Source organism: Pelophylax lessonae, assembly GCF_965119305.1.
Source record: "Pelophylax lessonae genome assembly, chromosome: 6".
NCBI classification, from domain to species: domain Eukaryota; kingdom Metazoa; phylum Chordata; class Amphibia; order Anura; family Ranidae; genus Pelophylax; species Pelophylax lessonae.
In genome coordinates, this window is record NC_138773.1 from 304,023,369 (window position 1) to 304,044,574 (window position 21,206).

Sequence of the window (21,206 nt, forward strand, 5' to 3'; positions counted from 1 at the left end):
ATAGCGCTTTCTTTTAGTGATATTTGATAACCTGTGCAATTTTTATTTTTTGTGCTATAAACAAAAAAAAAAAAAAAAAAAGCGACAATTCTGAAAAAAATAAATAAATAGATATTTTTCACATTCTGCTATATAAAACATTCCCCCCCAAAAAAAAAAAAAAAAAATCAAAATTTAACATTTTAGGCCAATTGGTTTTCTGCTACATATTTTTGTTAAAAAAAAATTGCATTAAGCGTATGTTGATTGGTTTGCGCAAAAGTTATCACGTCTACTAATTGCGGGAAAGATTTAGGTCATTTTTATTGTTTTTTTTTTCCTTCTACTAGTAATGTCGGCGATCTGTTTTTGCGGGACTGCGACATTGCGGCAGACAGATTGGACCCCTGACTGACATTACTACACTTTACTGTACAATTACTTACTGTAATAATGACACTGGCAGGGAAGGGGTTAACACTGGAAGTGATCAAGGGGTTAAATGTGTACCTAGGGGAGTGTTTCTAACTGTATGGGGGCGTGGCTTGTGAAATGATCACAGAGACCTGTGTTTCTATATAGAAGGATCACATGAGCTCTGTGATCATTCCAGAGAGAAGAACGGTCGGATGTGTTTACAACAGCTGACCGTTCTCTCTCAGCGGGTAACGATCATGGGTGTCAGGCGGCAATCAGAGCTGCCTGCCCCGTGCATCGGAGTCCCCGCTGACAAGTGGGGGCAGGAGCGCGCCTCACGCTCGGCCCCTAGCTGCAGGCGCGCGACCGACGTATACCTACGTTGGTTCGCGCAGGAGGGCGGCCCTGCCGCAGTATAACTGCAGCGGGTGGTCGGGAATCGGATAAATTTACCTTCAACTATGTAGTACATAGGTCTGCCTAATTGGAAATGATTGAAAGTGTTGTTTAGCTTTGACCTCATTATGTGGTTTGTGGAAAATCTAACAGAAAACTGTACAAGAAAATTGAACATGTATGGCCAGCCTTCAATGTTTCTGCCTGTTAGGAGTGAAGGAGGGTCCAGTAGCCAGGAGTGAAGGAGCTCCCAGTAGCCAGGAGTGAAGGAGCTCCCAGTAGCCAGGAGTGAAGGAGGTTCCAGTAGCCAGGAGTGAAGGAGGTTCCAGTAGCCAGGAGTGAAGGAGGTTTCAGTAGCCAGGAGTGAAGGAGGTTTCAGTAGCCAGGAGTGAAGGAGGGTCCAGTAGCCAGGAGTGAAGGAGGGTCCAGTAGCCAGGAGTGAAGGAGGGTCCAGTAGCCAGGAGTGAAGGAGGGTCCAGTAGCCAGGAGTGAAGGAGGGTTCAGTAGCCAGGAGTGAAGGAGGGTCCAGTAGCCAGGAGTGAAGGAGGGTCCAGTAGCCAGGAGTGAAGGAGGGTCCAGTAGCCAGGAGTGAAGGAGGGTCCAGTAGCCAGGAGTGAAGGAGGTCCCAGTAGCCAGGAGTGAAGGAGCGTCCAGTAGCCAGGAGTGAAGGAGCGTCCAGTAGCCAGGAGTGAAGGAGCGTCCAGTAGCCAGGAGTGAAGAAGGGTCCAGTAGCCAGGAGTGAAGAAGGTTCCAGTAGCCAGGAGTGAAGGAGGTCCCAGTAGCCAGGAGTGAAGGAGGTCCCAGTAGCCAGGAGTGAAGGAGGTTCCAGTAGCCAGCAGTGAAGGAGGGTCCAGTAGCCAGCAGTGAAGGAGGGTCCAGTAGCCAGGAGTGAAGGAGCTCCCAGTAGCCAGCAGTGAAGGAGGTTCCAGTAGCCAGCAGTGAAGGAGGTTCCAGTAGCCAGGAGTGAAGAAGGTTCCAGTAGCCAGGAGTGAAGGAGGTTCCAGTAGCCAGGAGTGAAGGAGGTTCCAGTAGCCAGGAGTGAAGGAGGTTCCAGTAGCCAGGAGTGAAGGAGGGTCCAGTAGCCAGGAGTGAAGGAGGGTCCAGTAGCCAGGAGTGAAGGAGGGTCCAGTAGCCAGGAGTGAAGGAGGGTCCAGTAGCCAGGAGTGAAGGAGCGTCCAGTAGCCAGGAGGGAAGGAGGGTCCAGTAGCCAGGAGGGAAGGAGGGTCCAGTAGCCAGGAGTGAAGGAGGGTCCAGTAGCCAGGAGTGAAGGAGGGTCCAGTAGCCAGGAGGGAAGGAGGTTCCAGTAGCCAGGAGGGAAGGAGGGTCCAGTAGCCAGGAGTGAAGGAGGGTCCAGTAGCCAGGAGTGAAGGAGGGTCCAGTAGCCAGGAGGGAAGGAGGGTCCAGTAGCCAGGAGGGAAGGAGGGTCCAGTAGCCAGGAGGGAAGGAGGGTCCAGTAGCCAGGAGTGAAGGAGGGTCCAGTAGCCAGGAGTGAAGGAGGGTCCAGTAGCCAGGAGGGAAGGAGGTTCCAGTAGCCAGGAGGGAAGGAGGTTCCAGTAGCCAGGAGGGAAGGAGGGTCCAGTAGCCAGGAGTGAAGGAGGTTCCAGTAGCCAGGAGGGAAGGAGGGTCCAGTAGCCAGGAGGGAAGGAGGGTCCAGTAGCCAGGAGGGAAGGAGGTTCCAGTAGCCAGGAGGGAAGGAGGTTCCAGTAGCCAGGAGGGAAGGAGGGTCCAGTAGCCAGGAGGGAAGGAGGGTCCAGTAGCCAGGAGGGAAGGAGGGTCCAGTAGCCAGGAGGGAAGGAGGTTCCAGTAGCCAGGAGTGAAGGAGGGTCCAGTAGCCAGGAGGGAAGGAGGGTCCAGTAGCCAGGAGGGAAGGAGAGTCCAGTAGCCAGGAGTGAAGGAGAGTCCAGTAGCCAGGAGTGAAGGAGGGTCCAGTAGCCAGTGTGGGAAGGGCAATCACTGAGCTATGAATATTTATCTGACCCAGCTGATCCCTGAGGTCTTTATGGTTTGGGTCACTTTTCCAGTGTTCTGTTATTCCTGGCTGGACAGAATGTCTGCATAGAGTGTCTCTCTACACCTGATGCCCAACCGGCGGCCTGAGGGCCACATACGGCCCATTGGGGTTTTCAGTGCGGCCCTTGGAACCCAGCAGTCAGCAATGGGAACTTTGGTTTGTATTAGGGCTGTAATCACCAGCAGTTTCATGTGATACACTATATTGTGCACTGGTCCAAATCATTTGGTGGAGGGGGGATTATGGTGTGGGGTGGTTTTTCAGGGGTTGGGCTTGGCCCCTTAGTTCCAGTGAAGGGAACTCTTGAGGCGTCAGCATACCAAGACATTTTGGACAATTTCATGCTCCCAACTTTGTGGGAACAGTTTGGGGATGACCCCTTCCTGTTCCAACATGACTGCGCACCAGTTCACAAAGTAAGGTCCATAAAGACATGGATGAGTGAATTTGGGGTGGAGGAACTTGATTGGCCTGCACAGAGTCCTGACCTAAACCCAAAAGAACACCTTGTAATGTTGGAACAGGGAGGGGCCACCCCCATCAATTGTTTTATCATTTTTTACAAATAAATATGTGAAAAGTGTGGCGTGCATTTGTATTCACCCCCCTTTATTCGGATACCCCTAACTAAAATCTAGTGGAGCAAATTACCTTCAGATGTCACCTAATTAGTAAATAGAGTCCACCTGTGTGTAATTTAATCTCAGTATAAATATAGCTGTTCTGTGAAGCCCTCAGAGGTTTGTTAGAGACCATTAGTGAACAAACAGCATCATGAAGGCCAAGGAACACATCAGACAGGTCAGGGATAAAGTTGTGGAGAAGTTTAAAGCAGGGTAAGATTATAAAAAAATATCCCAAATTTGAACATCTCACGGAGCGCTGCTCAATCCATCATCCGAAAATGGAAAGAGTATGGCACAACTGCAACCCTACCAAGACATGACCGTCCACCTAAACTGACCGGCCGGGCAAGGAGAGCATTCATCAGAGAAGCAGTCAAGAGGCCCATGGTAACTCTGGAGGAGCTGCAGAGATCCACAGCTCAGGTGGGAGAATCTGTCCTCAGGACAACTATTAGTCGTGCGCTCCACAAATCTGCCTTTTATGGAAGAGTGGGAAGAAGAAAGCCATGGTGAAAGAAAGCCATAAGAAGTCCTGTTTGCAGTTTGGGAGAAGCCATGTGGGGGACACAGCAAACATGTGGAAGAAGGTGCTCTGGTCAGATGAGACCAAAAATTAAACTTTTTGACCTAAAAGCAAAAACGCTATGTGTGGCAGAAAACTAACACTGCACATCACCCTGAACACACCATCCCCACTGTGAAACATGGTGGTGGCAGCATCGTGTTGTGGAGATGTTCTTCTTCAGCAGGGAGAGGGAAGCTGGTCAGAGTTGATGGGAAGATGGATGGAGCAAAATACAGGGCAATCTTAGAAGAAAACCTGTTAGAGTCTGCAAAAGACTTGAGATTGGGGCGGAGGTTCAACTTCCAGCAGGACAACGACCCGAAACATACAGCCAGAGCTACAATGGAATGGTTTACATCAAAGCATATTCATGTGTTAGAATGGCCCAGTCAAAGTCCAGACCTAAATCCAATTGAGAATCTGTGGCAAGACTTGAAAATTGCTGTTCACAGAAAACATCACAGTACTCCTCTCCAGAGCCCTCAGCCTTGATGCAAGCAGTGGACCGCCTCTTGGGGGAGGAGTTATGCAAATTTACAAAATGCCTTGATGAGCAGGTGTCAGTCTGGAGGAGTGGGCGTTCCTAGGCAGGCTGTATTTGCATGAAGACCACCCTAGGTAACACCCACATGTGTTGCTGAGCTTCTATGATTGGAGGAGGGCGGGCCAGGGAGAGTCAGACTGGGGAAAAAAAAGGGCTAGATGATGCTGGATGTCTTCCAGTCAGGAAATGAGGCGGGGCTCTGACTTTCTGCAGCTTCTGATGCACATTGTGAGGAGAGGAGCTCACAGTGTGCAGGGAAACCAGAGTAAGCCATTTCAGTACATGAGAGGACCTGACAAGTGAAGGCTTGCACAGTCGGTAGGTCATGAACATGGAAAGGACGGGAAGGGGGAAGGGGAAAGAATCGGGGGGGGGGGGGGGGGGGTAAAATATAAGCAGATCATACTTCAGCTTTACAATAACACAGGAGCTCCTCTCAGACATCTGATATTACAGGGGTGAAGGTTGTATTATGAGAGAAGGAAATTCCTCCGCATCTGTCACGCCATGGGGTGGATAATGGAACCGGTTTGGTAAAGGGGATTAACTGATGTGAAATGGTGACGGCACCTTTAGGACTCGTGCACCCAGCGGATTCGGGCCAAGATCAGCGATTTTCTGCAGCGGGTACAGCCGGGTGTCTCCAATCCAATCCTGTAGAAAGCAATGGCAGCTGTGCACATATAATAACTCATAGAGTAATTATCTGCATTGAGGGATGGATGTGTCCCCAGGCTGTGAACACACACTTGCTGTACAAAATTTGACCGTAATTCCTCTAATAGATTAATTCCTATGACTGACATCGCCATCTAGTGGCCAAACTCTGGTACCGTTTTCTGAAATACCGCAGTGAGAATTTATGGCGTGTTTTGGCCACTAGATAGCGCTGTCAAATATAGAAATTTAGTTATTAGAGAAAGGACATCCAAAATTGGTGGAGGATGTATGAATGTGGGTGACATTTGTCCAATGATTGTTTTTAAAATAGACCCCTATGCATCAGATGATGGGGTTTATTTACTAAAGGCAAATCCACTTTGCACTACATGTGCACCGCAAGTGCACTTGGACGTGCAGTTGCTGTAGATCCGAGGGGGACATACAAGTAAAATAATAAACAGCTCTTTACCTTGCACATGATTGGATGATAGAAATCAGCAGAGCTTCCCCTCATTTCAGAGCTTCCCCTTAGATCTACAGTACTGCACTTCCAAGCAGTGGCGGCCCGTCCATTGGGGGGCGCAGGGTCGCCGCCCCCCCCCCCCCCATCCATGTGTCAGGCCCCCTAATCTACATGCAGGGCGCCGGACGCATGGATTCCAATGGGGTTTTTTTTTTTTTTTAAGCACGTGATTAGAGCCAGAGGCTCTAATAGGCTTCAAAAAGGGGTGGGCTCGGGGCGCAGAGCACTGCGCCCCGAGCCCACCCAGTTGTGCGACAATAGCAAATGAATATTCGCTATTGTCACATGGATCTTCCTCCTGGCCAATAAGGAAGCGGGTCCTGAGACCCGTTTCCCGATTGGCCGAAAAGAGAAGCCATGCCATTGGCCAAGGAGGAGGAGGGAGGAGACGCAGAAGACTGAGGGGAAAGCCGCCGCCGCAGCCGCCTGTCCACATGTCCAGAGTGAGGGGTGAGTGAGCCGGCAAAGGGTGAGCGGGCTGGTGTGGTCTGGGGGGTGGGGGGGGTATGGTGTGGTCTGTCTGCTGCCCCCCCCCCCCCGGCCCATGGAGCACCAGCCTTCACTGCTTCCAAATGCTCTTGCAGTGCACTGGTAGTGCACAGTGGATTTGTCTTTAGTAAATCAACCCCTATGTGTGTTAGGGCCAATTCACACCACATGCAGTCCAGTGCGTTTTTTTTCTGCATCAAAAACGCATGGAAAGTAGGTTATATGATTTCCAATGGCATAGTTCACACCAGTGCTGTCAGTTTCAGTGCATTCCAGCTCCAGAAAAAAAAAAAAGTAACAACGTGCTGCATTTTTTTCTGCCCTGAACTGTACTGGAACGGGGTAAATCACATCAAAAAAACGCACCGGAACATGTGAAACGCAAATGCATCCAGAATGCATTAAGACTGTGTTTCTATGGTGTTTACTGGTCCTTTAAAATGCATCAAAATGCATGTTAAGGCTAAGGGTTGGGGAAACGCGCAGAAAACTGTCACTCAAGCCACTGGCATGATCAGCTTTGTCTGTGGAATTCCCTGCCCTGCAGTCGCACGTAACAAAGTGGCAGCGGGTGACATCATTCCCCTATTATGGACACATGGCCATATATGATCAATGACATTGATATTCAGCCTGAATCTTAGAGCATGCTTGCTTGGCATCTTCACACCTGGGAACTTTCCGGCTTTCACCTGTAGATACTTCAACTACCAGCTTTCCAGGCATTGTTCTGCGGCCATAAGTGCCAGTTCACACATATGTGATGTCAGACATTGTATGTGATTCGCCGAGCACTGCCCTGCAAATCACATGCGATGTCTGTGCTTTGCGAATTCAGCCATACAGATTGTATGGCTGAATTTGCATCGCATTCGGACCAAAGTCGCACAGGACCCTTTTTTTTTGGTCTGCACCAGAATCAAATAGCATGGGTGTTCATACCTATTCGATCCGCTTCATATCTGAATTGATAGTTCGCACTGCGATATGCGAACTGATCTGGGGTTGTCACTAACTTTGTATTGACACCCCCAGCGATTTGCATAGGGCAGTGTAAACTGTGTGCGAGTCAAGTGCGATGCAGGAACCCGCAGTGGACTCGCAGGGTTCCCGCATTGCATATGTGTAAATCGGCACTTAATTATTCTGCCACTTGCTTTGCCCCCTTTTCTACCCCCATTCTCAGATCCAATGATACTCACAAGTTCCCAGGTATTGGCATCCTATTGTTTTTAATTAGTCTGCTGCTCATCTACACTCACCGTCCACTTTATTAGGTACACCTGTTCAATTGTATGGTAACACAAATTGCTAATCAGCCAATCACATGGCAGCAACTCAATGCATTTATGCATCTAGACGTAGGGACGACGACTTGCTGAAGTTCAAACTGAGCATCAGAATGGGGAAGAAAGGGGATTTAAGTGACTTGGCATGGTTGTTGGTGCCATACGGGCTGCTCTGAGTATTTCAAAAACTGCTGATCTACTGGGATTTTCACACACAACCATCTCTCGGGTTTACAGAGAATGGTGGGGAAAAGAGAAAATATCCAGGGAGCGGCAGTTGTGTGGAGGAAAATGCCTTGATGATGTCAGAGGAGAATGGACAGACTGGTTCCAGATGATAGAAAGGCAACAGTAACTCAAATAACCACTCATTACATCCAAGATATGTAGAATACCATCGCTGAACGCACAACACATCGAACCTTGAAGGAAGTGGGCTACAGCAGGACCAAAATTGGACAATAGAAGTTTGGAAAAACGTTGCTTGGTCTGAGAAGTCTGGATTTCAGCTGCGACATTCAGATGGGAGGGTCAGAATTTGGCGTAAACATCATGCTTAGCTTAGGAATTTTCTTATGATGCTTAGCGTCACCCGGTATCCAAATTTTGTCATTTACAGTTTTAAATCAATAAAAACTATTTACCCGACACAGGTTAAACTTGCCCCATTTGCAAAGAATGAACGTACCTAAACATTCATTTAGAGAACGGCTATGCAGTTTTTTTTTTTTTTTTTTTTAAACGCAACCCCAAGATTCAAGAATGAATACAATTTTTTTCAGTTTTTCTTTTTTTCCTTTTTTCGCTGTGTTTGGTTCTCTCTTTTCTTTATCTCACCCTCCCTCTTGTGTGCATGGCGTAAAAGTAGCATTATTATTGTGAGGCTTATTCCAATTTGATGGAGCTATGCTATAGATTTAGTCAATTTGAGGAGTCACACACTCTGGGGGGGGGTTGGTGTATTTTTGAATATAAAGCATTTTAAACTAATCTATGTGTGTGTTACATGAGGATATTGTTCATCGAAGATACTTTGTTGCAATATGATCATATGTACAGTGTTTTATGATAATGATTATTATGCATCTCTGTGTAGGTTTACTTTTTTTTTTTTTATTATTTTCATGTTTTTACACTCAAATTTATTTCTATTTTTGTTTTTATACAATTCGAATGAGCAAAGTGATATGTGCAAATAATAACAGCGCTTGCTAAAAAATTGAAATACATAAATAATGTAAAGGTGAATAAAGTGCTAGGATATAAGGTGCTAAATGCATTAAATCCACATTTTAATAAAAGTGCAAGAATATATAAGAAATATGAAGTATAAATAAAAGTGTGCAAAAGAATGCACTACGTGATCAAAAGAAATTCATCAATTTATAAAATAGGTCACGAGACGGTGTTCCAGGCAGTCTATTGGAATTGTCTCACTGCACATTTTAAACCTTCCTTTTGTGGAGTATATTTGCTACTTGCGCTATTAAATGGGATTTTAAACACTTCTGGACCGAGCCTATTTCTGACACTTGTTGTTTACAAGTTAAAATCAGTATTTTTTGCTAGAAAATTACTTAGAACCCCCAAACATTATATACATTTTTTTTAGCAAAAACTCTGGAGAATATAGTCGTTGCATTATTTTTTTTGCCACGCGGTATTTGCACAGCGGTCTTTCAAGCACCATTTTTTTTTTTTTTTTTAATGCAGTGAAAAAAAAAAAAAAAAACAGTAAAGTTAGCCCACTTTTTTTATAAATTGTGAAAGATGATGTAACGCCAAGTAAATAGATACCCAACATACACGGTTTAAAAAATTGGGCACACCCACGGAATGGCGACAAACTACGGTACATAAAAATCTCTATGGGCTCTTTCACACGGTCCGCCTCCGTAGGCGGATCCGTGTTGCTCAGCGGGGATCGATCCGCTATCCCCGCTGAGCCGGCGGATGACAGCTCCGTCTGAGCTGTCATCCGCCGGAGAGGGAGGGAGGTGTCTCAGCACCCGCTGCCCTCTATGGGGGGGATCGGATGAGAGCGGACCGCTTGTCCGCTCTCATCAGATCCGATCCGATCCGATTACTGAACGGATGGAAAAATAGGGTTTCCATCCGTCCAGATTTCACACACAGGATCGGATGCGCATGGCAGCGGGTGTCAGCGGAGGTGTCTCCGCTGACACCCGCTTCCCCAATAGAGCTGCATGGAGGATCCGATCAGATCCGCCTAAAAAACTGACAGGCGGATCTGATCGGATCGCCCGTGTGAAAGAGCCCTATAGGTGATGCTTTAAAAATTTTTAACGGTCACCAGTTTAGTTACAGAGTAGCTCTTTTTTTTTTTTTAATTATTACTCTTGCAATAGCGGCAATACCTCCACGTGTGGTTTGAACAGCGCTTTCACTTGCATGTGCGAGCTCATGGCGACGGGGCCACTTTATATGTTCTTTTTCCTATTTCTTTTATTTAATTTTTGGACTTTAGCACAGGTTTTAAAAAAAAATAAAAATCTGATCACTTTTATTGCTGTCACAAGCAATGTAAAATCCCTTGTGACAGTAATAGGCAGTGACAGGCTCTCTATATTGAGGGATCGGAGGTCTAAAAGACCCCAAACCCCTCCACTGCACTTCAGTGTATTCAAAATGCCGAAAACTGCATTTTTGAATACAGACACCTTTTTAAATTCGGCGCCTTTAGCCACCGAGTAACCCGGACAGGACGTCATGAACGCCGCTTCCGGGTTACATCATAGGAGACCCGATCGAAGCCGAATCCGGCTTAGTTCGGGACTCCATCCAGCCGGTGGGATGGGAGACCCAGGCAGAACCGCGGAAGGCAGCGGGGGGCTGGGAAGTCCCCTCCCGCTCGCTGGGGTAATGACCGAGCGGCTCCCGTGGCCATTACCGCCTGAAAGCCGGCCACTGGCTCAAAAAAAAATGGCACCGGGATGATGCTTCTAGCTGCAGGCATCACCCCGGTACAACCACTTCTTGCAGATCACGTAGATCTACAGGAGTCTGCGGCAAGTGGTTAAACAGTACTTCGCTATGATTCTTGTATTTAATTTGGGCTGAGCCCACGAAGGTGTTATTTGAAGTCAGCGTTATTGCTGGATGGTACCCTGACCATACACCCAGGATTTCATACTCACCATTAAAGCGACATTCGACCCAGAGAAGGTCTTTATTTCTGGTGAGTAGGGGTGCAAGAGGGGAGTGGGGCACGTCTGAGCACAAAGAAAATAAGGAATACAAGCACTTTTTGAGCACCTTTGCACATTTTAATATTGTATGAATTATATAAATTGATGAATTTTTTTTGATCACATAGTGCATTCTTTTGCACACTTTTATTTATACTTCATATTTCTTATATTGCTTGCTGGGACCCCGAGACCATTATTCCACCAGAGACCCTATAACATCTTTAATGGGTCCTTGACACCCCCTTATGGGAAAGTATTTCTGCACGTATGTATCTTTTTAACCCTGTGTTGTATTGATGTTGGGTTATATACCCTAATGTCATATATGTTTTTAAGTTGTACCAATAAATAAGGTTTTTATATATATATATATATATATATATATATATATATATATATATATATATATATATATATATATATATAATGGATTGTGGTTTTTGATCGTCCTTCTCCCAATTGGCCTGGAAAGCCCCATCTTTCCTTTCTGTGTTGTTTTGCATATTTCTTATCTATTCGATCACTTTTATTAAAATGTGGATTTATTGCATTTAGAACCTTATATCCTAGCATTTCCAGCGCTTTATTTACCTTTAAATTATTTATGCATTTCAATTTTTTCAGCAAGCGCTGTTATTTTTTTTTATTCTTTCTATTCTATGTCCCTATTGGGTGAACAGCAGCTGCTTATGGTTTTTTTTTTTTTTTTTTATTCACTAACCAAGTGTGTTTTTTTTTTTTTGTATTATTATTTAAAGTGATATGTGACCTAATGACGACCCCCGTCAGGGGTTAAATTGTTTAGTCGATTGATTGCTTGACCAGCCTGTGGGCATGGTCTTTTGTTCAATTAGGTGCATCTGATTTAGTTTAAGACAATTCTGCACATTATGGAGCTTTTTGTTATCTATATAACTTGTTTTTAGTCATACACACTATAGCTACGATTAAGCACTGTTAGTAGTGTGAAACGCATCAGCTGTCTTTGATCCGTACCTCTGTATGCGGTTGTATTTTATCCTCTTTTCAATAAATATTTGCATTGAAGTGCAGCTGTCCAGACATACTTTTTTGTTCTATATGGCTTGCACATTGAGCCTGCACCCTGCACCTGTGCTGTTACTGTGAGGATTTGTGAAGGCATTTCCACCTGGAGCGGTGTGTGGTCTCTATGAATAGACGTGCCTCTTGTATTTAGAAAATATTTGCTTATCCTAAAGTTCAGTTTTAAAGCTGAGCTTCAGGCACCAAACCCAGATATTACCTGGTAAAAGTAGCAGTGGCTTAATCACTATGCTGCACATAGGAGCTGTGGGCGGAGCCCAGCAGACTCAACCACACAGGGGTGTCAAACTGGCAGCCCTCCAACTACAAGTCCCATCATTCCTCTGCCTGTGGGAGTCATGCTTATAACTGTCAGCCTTGCAATGCCTCATGGGACTTGTAGTTCCGCAACAGCTGGATGGCCACCAGTTTGACACCTGTGCCGGGTGGGGGCCCTTCCTGCAGAAAAGTACTGAAGAGGGGGCGGAGACAAGACCAGTCACCCTGCAGAGAGTAGCATTAAGCAGTCTTTTTTTACAGGGAGTGCCTGCTCTAATCAGTAAGAAAGACACAAAGCACACCAAGATTAAAGGAAGATTACACACAGGGCCGGCTGCCCTGGGCGCAGCATGTATTGTAGGGGTGGGGGCGCCGCAAATTCCTTCTATCATAAGGCTGACCGGAGTAGTGACAGCGGCATCACTACTTCTATAAGCCCAGCGCTGGACGCGGCAAGGAGGGGAAGGGAGAGCAGGGAGGAGGTGCTGGCTGTGCTGTCTCTCCCCCCTCCTCGCACATAATGAAGCGGGGCACATATTGGCATCTTTGCCCTGGGCACTGGATGATCTTGTCCCAGCACTGATTCGGCTTCTTCCCCCTCTTCTGCGGCTCCTTCCTCCTCCATGCCCAATGGCATGGCTTCTCCTTTTGGCCAATTAGACGACATTTGCTTATCGCAGGATTAAAGTGGAACTTCACCGCATCTGAGCACCGCACACCAAAAACACTATTCATTTTAATATTCAAAGCAAAACTTCCCCATCCATCCATGTCCTCTATACTTACAGATAACTCATGCGTATGGAACAGGTATCCTCTGATGAAGAACCAATAGAGATTGGTGAGTAGAGAAGGTCCAGGTAAGTCTTCAAAGGTTTTCAATTTTTTGTCCCCCTCTAATACTCCGGCTGCTGCAGCTTCTGTTGCCGCTGCTCCGTGCTGCATCTGCCGTACCCTGGAGGTCTGCAGCAACAGACGGCCCCGGGCCCTCGGGAACTGGAGAGACAAGGACCCTAATCTGAGAGCATTCATGGCTGTGAGGACTATTGTTTAGAGCACTGTTGTTCTGTCATATAAGGACGATGGGTAACACCCATTTATTAACTTCTCTAGCGCTGGAGAGAAATCCGACCATACAGAGAAATCAAGAACCAGAAAAAAAAAAAAAAATGTGATTCCGCCCAGTTTTCACAATTTGGCATGGAGACAAGAAATTTGTACAAACTTTACATTGAATAGGACCAATACCAGCTAATCCTTGACTCATCCCGCATCTCTAGTATACAAACCCTTTGTACAGTAATATGAAATAGAGAAACAGCTTTAACACCATGGAACAGGAAATTCTTGTAAATTCATTTATGTGTAGCACTACTCCCTTGAATGGGATTCCCCTGGGTTACCCATAGCAACAACTTATCAATTCTTAATGCTTAAAGTGTTTGGCTCAGTCAGGAAACAGTCCAGTAGCTTTGGTTTTTTATTGTTTTTATTGTAGAACTTGGAATGGTAGAAGGGATCAGTGGGATACTCCAACTGGATGAACTATGCACAATTTGAGGACTTCTAGCTATGTTGAGTGCGGCAAGCAGTGGCGGCTAGTGCTCCATGGGCCGGGGGGGATCAGACGGACCGCACCATACACACCCCCCCCAACCACACCAGGCCGCAAACCATACATCCCCCCGCAGGACCCCTGGGCCCCCCCCTGCTCACTCACCCTCCCTGCCTGGACATCTGCTGCATCAGCGGCGGTGGCAGATTCGGCTTCTTCCCCCTCTTCTGCGGCTCCTCCCTCCTCCATGCCCAATGGCATGGCTTCTCCTTTTGGCCAATCATGAAACTGGTCTCAGGACCCACTTCCTGATTGGCCAGAAGGAGGATCTGTGTGACAATAGCAAATATTCATTCGCTATTGTCCCACAACTGGATGGGCTCGGGGCGCAGTGCTCTGCACCCAGAGCCCACCCTTTTTTTAGCCTATTAGAGCCTCTGGCTCTAATCACATGGTTAAAAAAAAAAAAAGCCCCATTGAACTCCATGCGTCCGGCGCCCTGCATGTAGATTAGGGGGCCGGACCCCCCCCCCAATGCACCAGCCGCCATTGCTTCACCTTGACACTGTAGTGAAGTACTAGATAAGTGAACTGTATAGTGAATTACTCTTCAGGGCCCCGCTTGGTACCCCCTTTACTCTTCAGGGTTATACTTGGCCCCCCCTTTACTCTTGCTAACTGTGTGAGCTGCCCTTCTATCCTCTGACTTCTCTGGAGTGGTCCCCCTTCCTGGGCATACCCCTTGGCAAGCCCCCTGGTACTCACGGACACTGCTTTTCCAGATGACTCTGCCCGCAGCTCCACCGTCAGCTTTCCAGGATCCTTTAGGCCCAGCTCCACACCTGGCTCACCAGGCCGACTGCCAGTGACCACCTTCCTCAGACAGCAGGAGGAGAGACAGCCGTCACCCTCCTCCTGGGACTCTGCTTCCCACCAAAGACCCCCTGTCACATGTGCCCTCAGCCTTTATGACCAATCCCAGGATGCACTGCGGTGGTGCCCTCCCACTGGGACAGCCACAAAAGCTGATGTGTCATTAGCTGGGTTTCCTCCACTGTCCAACAGGCTCCCCTATTGGATACAGTGGAGACACTCCCCCAGACCAAATGACTCACACCTGGACACATGCAACAGACATGACTAACAGACCAGGCTCCCCTGATAAGCAGATTGGAGCAAAATAAATGCTTTTTCCTAGCACCTATCTAGGAGGGTGCTGCATATGTAAAAGGAAAGTATTTTGAAACCATAGTCCTCAGACTCTGAGAGATGGAATAGACCGCCCCAAGTGATATCAGTCGCTGTACAACCCATTGGATGTGGAGCCAATAGAGCCCTCTTAGGCCCCTTTCACACATTCAGACCGTTCAGATCCGTCTGTCCGTTTTTTTGGCGAATCTGAACGGTCACCCCATGCATCTCTATGGGGCATCGGATGTCAGCGGAGACATGTCCGCTGGCATCCGATCCATCAAATCTGGACGGATGGAAACCCTATTTTCCATCCATCCAGCGGATCGGATGAGAACGGACAGTTGGTCCATTCCCATTCGATTCCCCCATAGAGATGCATGGGGACCTGACAGCTGTGTCTCCGAACGCTGTCATCCTCCTGCTCAGCGGGGGATCGGCGGATCGATCCCCCGAATGGAGCCTAGTGTCTCCATTGCTTATCAGAGGAGACTGACTTGTAGTTTTGCCTGTTACATGTGTCTATGTGGGATCCACCTGGGCTGAAGGAGTGTCCCCACTGTATCCAATAGGGCTTGTGTAACTATCCCAGTGGGTTGGCACAAACAGTGGTGCATCCAGGTATATGTTCTAAAAGCCAAGGGCACATGTGACAGGGTGTCTTTGGGCAGGAAGCCAGGTCCCAGAAGGAGGGTAACAATTGTCTCTCCTTCTGCTGCAGTGGAAGGTGGTCACAGGCGGTTGGCCTTGTGGACCAGGAGTGTGGTGCTGAGCCAGGAGGTCCAGGAAAACTGACTAGTAGAGTTGGAGGCAGAGCAACCTTGGGAAAAAAAGTGTCCGTGAGTACCGGGAAGCTTGCCGGGGGGTCTGCCCAGGAAGGGGGACCACTCCAGTGGAGGGTCAGTGGACAGATGTCAGCGCACTCAGCAAGTGAGAAAGGGGGTGCCAAGTTAGAACCCTGAAGAGTGATTCAAACGGGAACACATTATCTATCTTCACTTCAGTGGCAGGGTGAAGCAGCGGCCTTGCCGCACACTACAGCTAGTTGTCCTCACAATTGTTCATAGTTTATAAGTTGGAGTATCCCACTCATCCCTTCTCCTATCCCAGTTCTAAATAAAAACACCAAAAACCAACATCCCCTGGATTAATTATTGACTGAGCCAAGGACTTTCAATGCTATTTGTCTGCTATCCGTTGCTAAGGGTAACCCAGGGGAATCCAGAAAGTGCAATTCTCAGCAGTCCTCTAGGGGGCAGTGCTACATATATATTTTTTTTAACAAATTTTGTGATGAGTTACACAGTGAAGAGGCTCTCCACAATGTAACTTTCACCTCCACCCAGAATCATCCTCATCTATTTTCACAATGCAACTCCATCATGCCAGCTTGTCAACTTCAGGTGTCCCATCTGAGATTTAAAAAGATGAGTCCAATCTACAGCACAGGCGGCACAGCAGCATGCCGCTGCACACACACTAAAGGTGACTTACCGTCCACACTGCTCTCTGGGTGGGTCCACTTCCACCACTGACCACACCCCCACACGAGTCCCACCCAATCAGATTACTAACTAACCTAGCGGCAGCAGGCTCCGCCTCAGTAGGGAAGGAAGCAGAGTGAGTGCGGGCCTGGATTGCCTGCGGAGGTGAAAGGAATCAGGTGGCGTCAGCGGCTTGTATGATTCCCTTTCTCTATTGCGGACGCCGTGCGGGCCAGCAGCTGCCTGCAGTGCCAACAGTTTAATTTCATATGGTGCTGTAGGGGGGTGCAGCAGGCTGGCCAGCCGGGTCCTTTGGGACGCTCGAGGCCCTTACAAGTGTATTGCCTGTACCAGACATGGGAGTAAGTCACACATGTGCAAGTCACAGGCAAGTCTCAAGTCTTAACCTTCAAGTCTCAAGCAAGTCCCAAGTTACCGTGGCGAAAAGCAAGCAAGTCAAGTCGAGTCCCTGCTAGAAGTCAAGCAAGTCAAGTCAAGTCATTTATTTTGGTCAAGTCACAAATCAAGTCAAAATACTGATCTACCCCAATTTTCACCTTTAAATCAGTTAAAAGTCAGCGGTCAGGAAAGGTTTTGTTTTATTTTCAACATTATCAAAACTGCTTAGTGCTTTTTTCTTGGCATATTAAAGAAACACTTTGAATGCCCAAACAGCTCAAAATCCTTCGTCCGGTCATCAACACCACAGTCACTAAAAACATGTTAAGTATTTCCATTGTTAAACAGCCAGCGTCCTAAAAATCAGAACACACCGAGGTGTTTTAAGTGACTGTGGTGTCAGCAACATAACAGGCACATTAATTTTGCTTTAACACATCTTGAGAAAATGCAAATATTTAATAACTTAAAAAAGTAAATTAATTTCAAGTCATATGTCTCAAGTCAAAGTCAAGTCAAGTCTTTTATTAATTTTAGTCAAGCAAGTCTCAAGTCCTCAAACTGGTGACTTAAGTCTGACTTAAGTCAAGTCATGTGACTCAAGTCCCCCACCTCTGGCCTGTACCCCCCCCCCCCCCCGATGGCGACCCTGGAGATAACAACACATTTAACACACCTGCTCTCCATTCACACCTGAGACCTTGTAACACTAACGAGTCACATGACACCGGAGAGGGAAAATGGCAAATTGGGCCCAATGTGGACATTTTCACTTAGGGGTGTACTCACTTTTGTTGCCAGCGGTTTAGACATTAATGGCTGTGTGTTGAGTTATTTTGAGGGGACAGTAAATTTACACTGTTATACAAGCTGTACACTCACTACTTTACATTGTAGCAAAGTGTCATTTCTTCAGTGTTGTCACATGAAAATATATAATAAAATATTTACAAAAATGTGAGGGGTGTACTCACTTTTGTGAGATACTGTAATAGAGAATTATTTATTTCAGGTATTTATATAGCAACATCAATTTATGCAGCACTTTGCATACTGTGTATATATATATATATATATTATATATTTATAGCACTACTTCCTTGGGAGCTGCTGGTTACGGATTCCCCTGGGTTACCCATAGCAACAACATCATGGTTTAGCATTTTCAAAGTGCTTAGCTCAGTCCAGAAACAGTCTAGGGGTAGGAGAAGGGATGAGTGGGATACTCCACCTTGAATAAACTATGCACAACTTGCTGGGACGTCTAGAGATAACTGAGTGCGGCAAGGCCGCTGCTTCACCTTGTCACTAGCAGTGAAGAAAGAATTTAATGGACTTGTATTTCTCGGTTGAATCGCTCTTCAGGGCCCAACTAGGCAACCCCCTTTATCCCTATTTTTCAGGGTGCTACATGGCACCCCCTTTACTGTGCTTCTCTCTGTATGAGCTAGCTCCTTGATCCCCTGACTTCTCTGGAGTGGTCCCCCTTCCTGGGCCAGACCCTTTGGCAAGTTCCCTGGTACTCACGGACACTGTTTTTCCCGGAAGACTCTGCCAGCAGCTCCACCATCAGCTACACTGGATCCTCTGAAGCTCAGCTCCACACCTGGTTCACTAGGCCAACTGTCCAAGACCACCTTCCTCATACACAGCAGGAGGAGAAACCAGCCGTCTACCTCATCCTGGGACTCTGCTTCCCGCCAAAGACGTCCTGTCACATGTCCCCCCAGCTTTTATCTGCAATCCCAGGATACATTGCAAGAATGCCCTCCCACTGGGACTCCCACAAAAGCCAATGTGTTACTGGCTGGGTTTCCTCCACTGTCCAACATGCTCCCTTATTGGATACAGTGGGGACACTCCCTCAGACCCAGTGAATCGCACCTGGAGACATGCAACAGGCAACCTAATAGATCAGGCTCCCTTGATAAGCAGAAGGAGCAATCAATGCTTTTTCCTAGCACCTACCTAGGAGGGTGCTATATATATATATATATATATATATATATATATATATATATATATATATATATCTCTTCCATTCATGTGTTACTTTGGTGTCCATGCCTCAATGGGTCAGGGCTGTTTTACCAAAAGGGGGCCATACTCAATATTAGATGGGTGGTCATAATGTTATGGCTGATTGGTGTGTATATCATTTACCAAAACCTTCTATTTCTAAATGAACACAGTGAACACTCACCCACTGTGTTCATTCCTAACTGAAGCATTGTAAACTATGTTTACTATGCTTCAGTTTGTGAATGAACAGGAAGCCGCTGAGCACAGAGCACTTCCCATCCATTTGCTGTCCCGTGAAGCTGAGGCTGCAGAGAAAGACTGGGTTCACACTATTGCAAATTGGATGCAGATTTCCCCGCATCCAATTCGCATTTCAGGAGATTGCGACCGGCTCCCTATGGAGCCGGTTTACAAGCCTCGGGAGTGGCTCCGGTGCAAATTGCACAGGAGTCCTGTGCGTCCTCTGGTCCGTTTCAGATCCGAATTCAGACTGAAATCAGGCCTGAAACTGTGAACAGGGACACACCGGAGCCCTGCTGTGAGCCGCTTCGTGCAGCAGTATGAATCCAGCCTAATGCATGTGTGTTTGAGCTTTTGGTTGCACACCCTAATGCAACCGGCTGCGCACGCCTATGCAGCTAAGCAAGTGTTTCTTACTGCACAGAAGGCATCTATAACTAGCAAAGATCTCTTCTGGACCGGAAGAATTTCCCCCTTAATGACCAGGCCATGTTTTTGCAATTAGGCACTGCGTTACTTTAATTGACAATTGTGCGACGCTGTACCCAAATACAATCGATGTCCTTTTTCCCCACAAATAGAGCTTTCTTTTGGTGGTATTTGATCACCTGTGCAATTTTTTTTTTTTTTGCGCTATAAACAAAAAAAAAGAGCGACAATTCTGAAAAAAAAAAAAACAATATTTTTCACTTTCTGCTATATAACATTCCCAATTAAAAAAAAAATTTAAAATCAAAATTTTTCATCATTTTAGGCCAATTTGTTTTCTGCCACATATTTTTGGTAAAAAAAAATCCCAATAAGCGTATTTTGATTGGTTTGCGCAAAAGTTATCACGTATTACTAGTTGTAAATATGACCATGCATATAAGTACATGTACTTATATGCATGGTCATATTTACAACTAGTACTGTGTATCTATTACAAATGATTAGGTTCATAATGTATAGAGCTGTAGTGGTACACCTATAGAAGACACTGTATTGTATTGTATTGTATCGCTGTGCTTTGTTTTTGTTTCTATTTGGGTAATTAACTATGCAGCCACGCCCTTAAGGGCGGTATCTCTTCCCACAATCTGGAGGGTCATGTGGGGCCTGGCCACTCTATTTAAGTTGTGGTCTTGGTCATGGCCCTCAGGCTCTGAGGAAGAAGCACGGCCTCGAAACGCGTCAGCCCTCCATCTACAGGAGACATTGGACTTTTCATTTGAAGCTGTCTTTTGGAATTGATATGCTGTTCTACCACGCATGTTTGTGAGTAGTTGATTTTAACCTTTATTATTAAAAAGCCCGCTGAGGATAATGCGCTAGGCTGGTGCGCCCTTTCTTTGTGTTTGTTTTTACAGTGTATTCGACCACCCTGGTCGTAGAGGGCAGCAAGGCTTAGCCATCTGGGATGCCAAGTGTGGGTTCCAAGATTGAAACAGCCTGAGGATCTGGTTCTGAGCGCAGGAGCAGGGTGCTTAGCTTCACTCTTTTTGTTTCTGGATTACTGAGAAGATTGGACCTGAGAAGCCTGAAGCCTCTTCAGGGGAAGGAAAACTCTGGCCTTGGACATGTACAGGACCCAACCCAGTAGGGATAGACCGATTATCGGCAAGGCCGATATATCAGGGGCCAATATGCACTTTCCCAGATATATCGGTTTCGGCCCCGGAACTGGCCGATATTGCCAATATTTTTGTGACGTCATTCTGCTTTCTTAGGCAGCCTCCCTTGCCTTGGACAGCCTCGTCTGGAGTCAGGACTAGTCACAGCCATACACCCACAGCAGCCCGGTGCCAGCCAGCCACCCACATCCACCGGCCCTGTACCAGTCAGCCAGCCACAGGCCCTGCACCACCCAGCAAGCCACCCACAGGCCCTGTACCAGCCAGCCACAGGCACTGTACCAGCCAGCCAGCCACCCACAGGCCCTGTGCCAGCCACCCAAAGCCCCTGTGCCAACCACCCACCCACCACAGAGTGCCAACCAGCCAGCCACCCACCCACCACAGGGTGCCAGACAGCCAGCCACCCACCACAGGGTGCCAGACAGCCAGCCACCCACAGACAGGGTGCCAGACAGCCAGCCACCCACAGGCCCTTTACCAGCTAGCCACAGGCACTGTACCAGCCAGCCACCCCCAGGCCCTGTACCAGCCAGCCACCCACCTATCACATGGTGCCAGCCAGCCACCCACCTCAGGGTGCCAGCAACCCACCCACGACAGGGTGCCAGCCATCCACCACAGGGTGCCAGCCACCCACCACAGGGTGCCATCAAGCCAGCCAC

At 47.2% G+C, this 21,206-nt stretch overlaps 1 protein-coding gene across 1 annotated transcript in view; it reads right to left on the reverse strand.

Moving 5' to 3' along the window:
* LOC309558749 (sterol 26-hydroxylase, mitochondrial-like) overlaps window positions 1-21,206 on the reverse strand; it is a gene marked incomplete at its 3' end in the record, with an annotated part of 95,537 nt that overhangs the window by 21,037 nt on the left and 53,294 nt on the right. Inside the window, exon 9 of the mRNA XM_082261796.1 lies at window positions 12,824-13,083. Within this exon, the coding sequence (XP_082117922.1) occupies window positions 12,824-13,083 (260 nt within the window). The remainder of the gene's footprint in view (window positions 1-12,823; window positions 13,084-21,206) is intronic.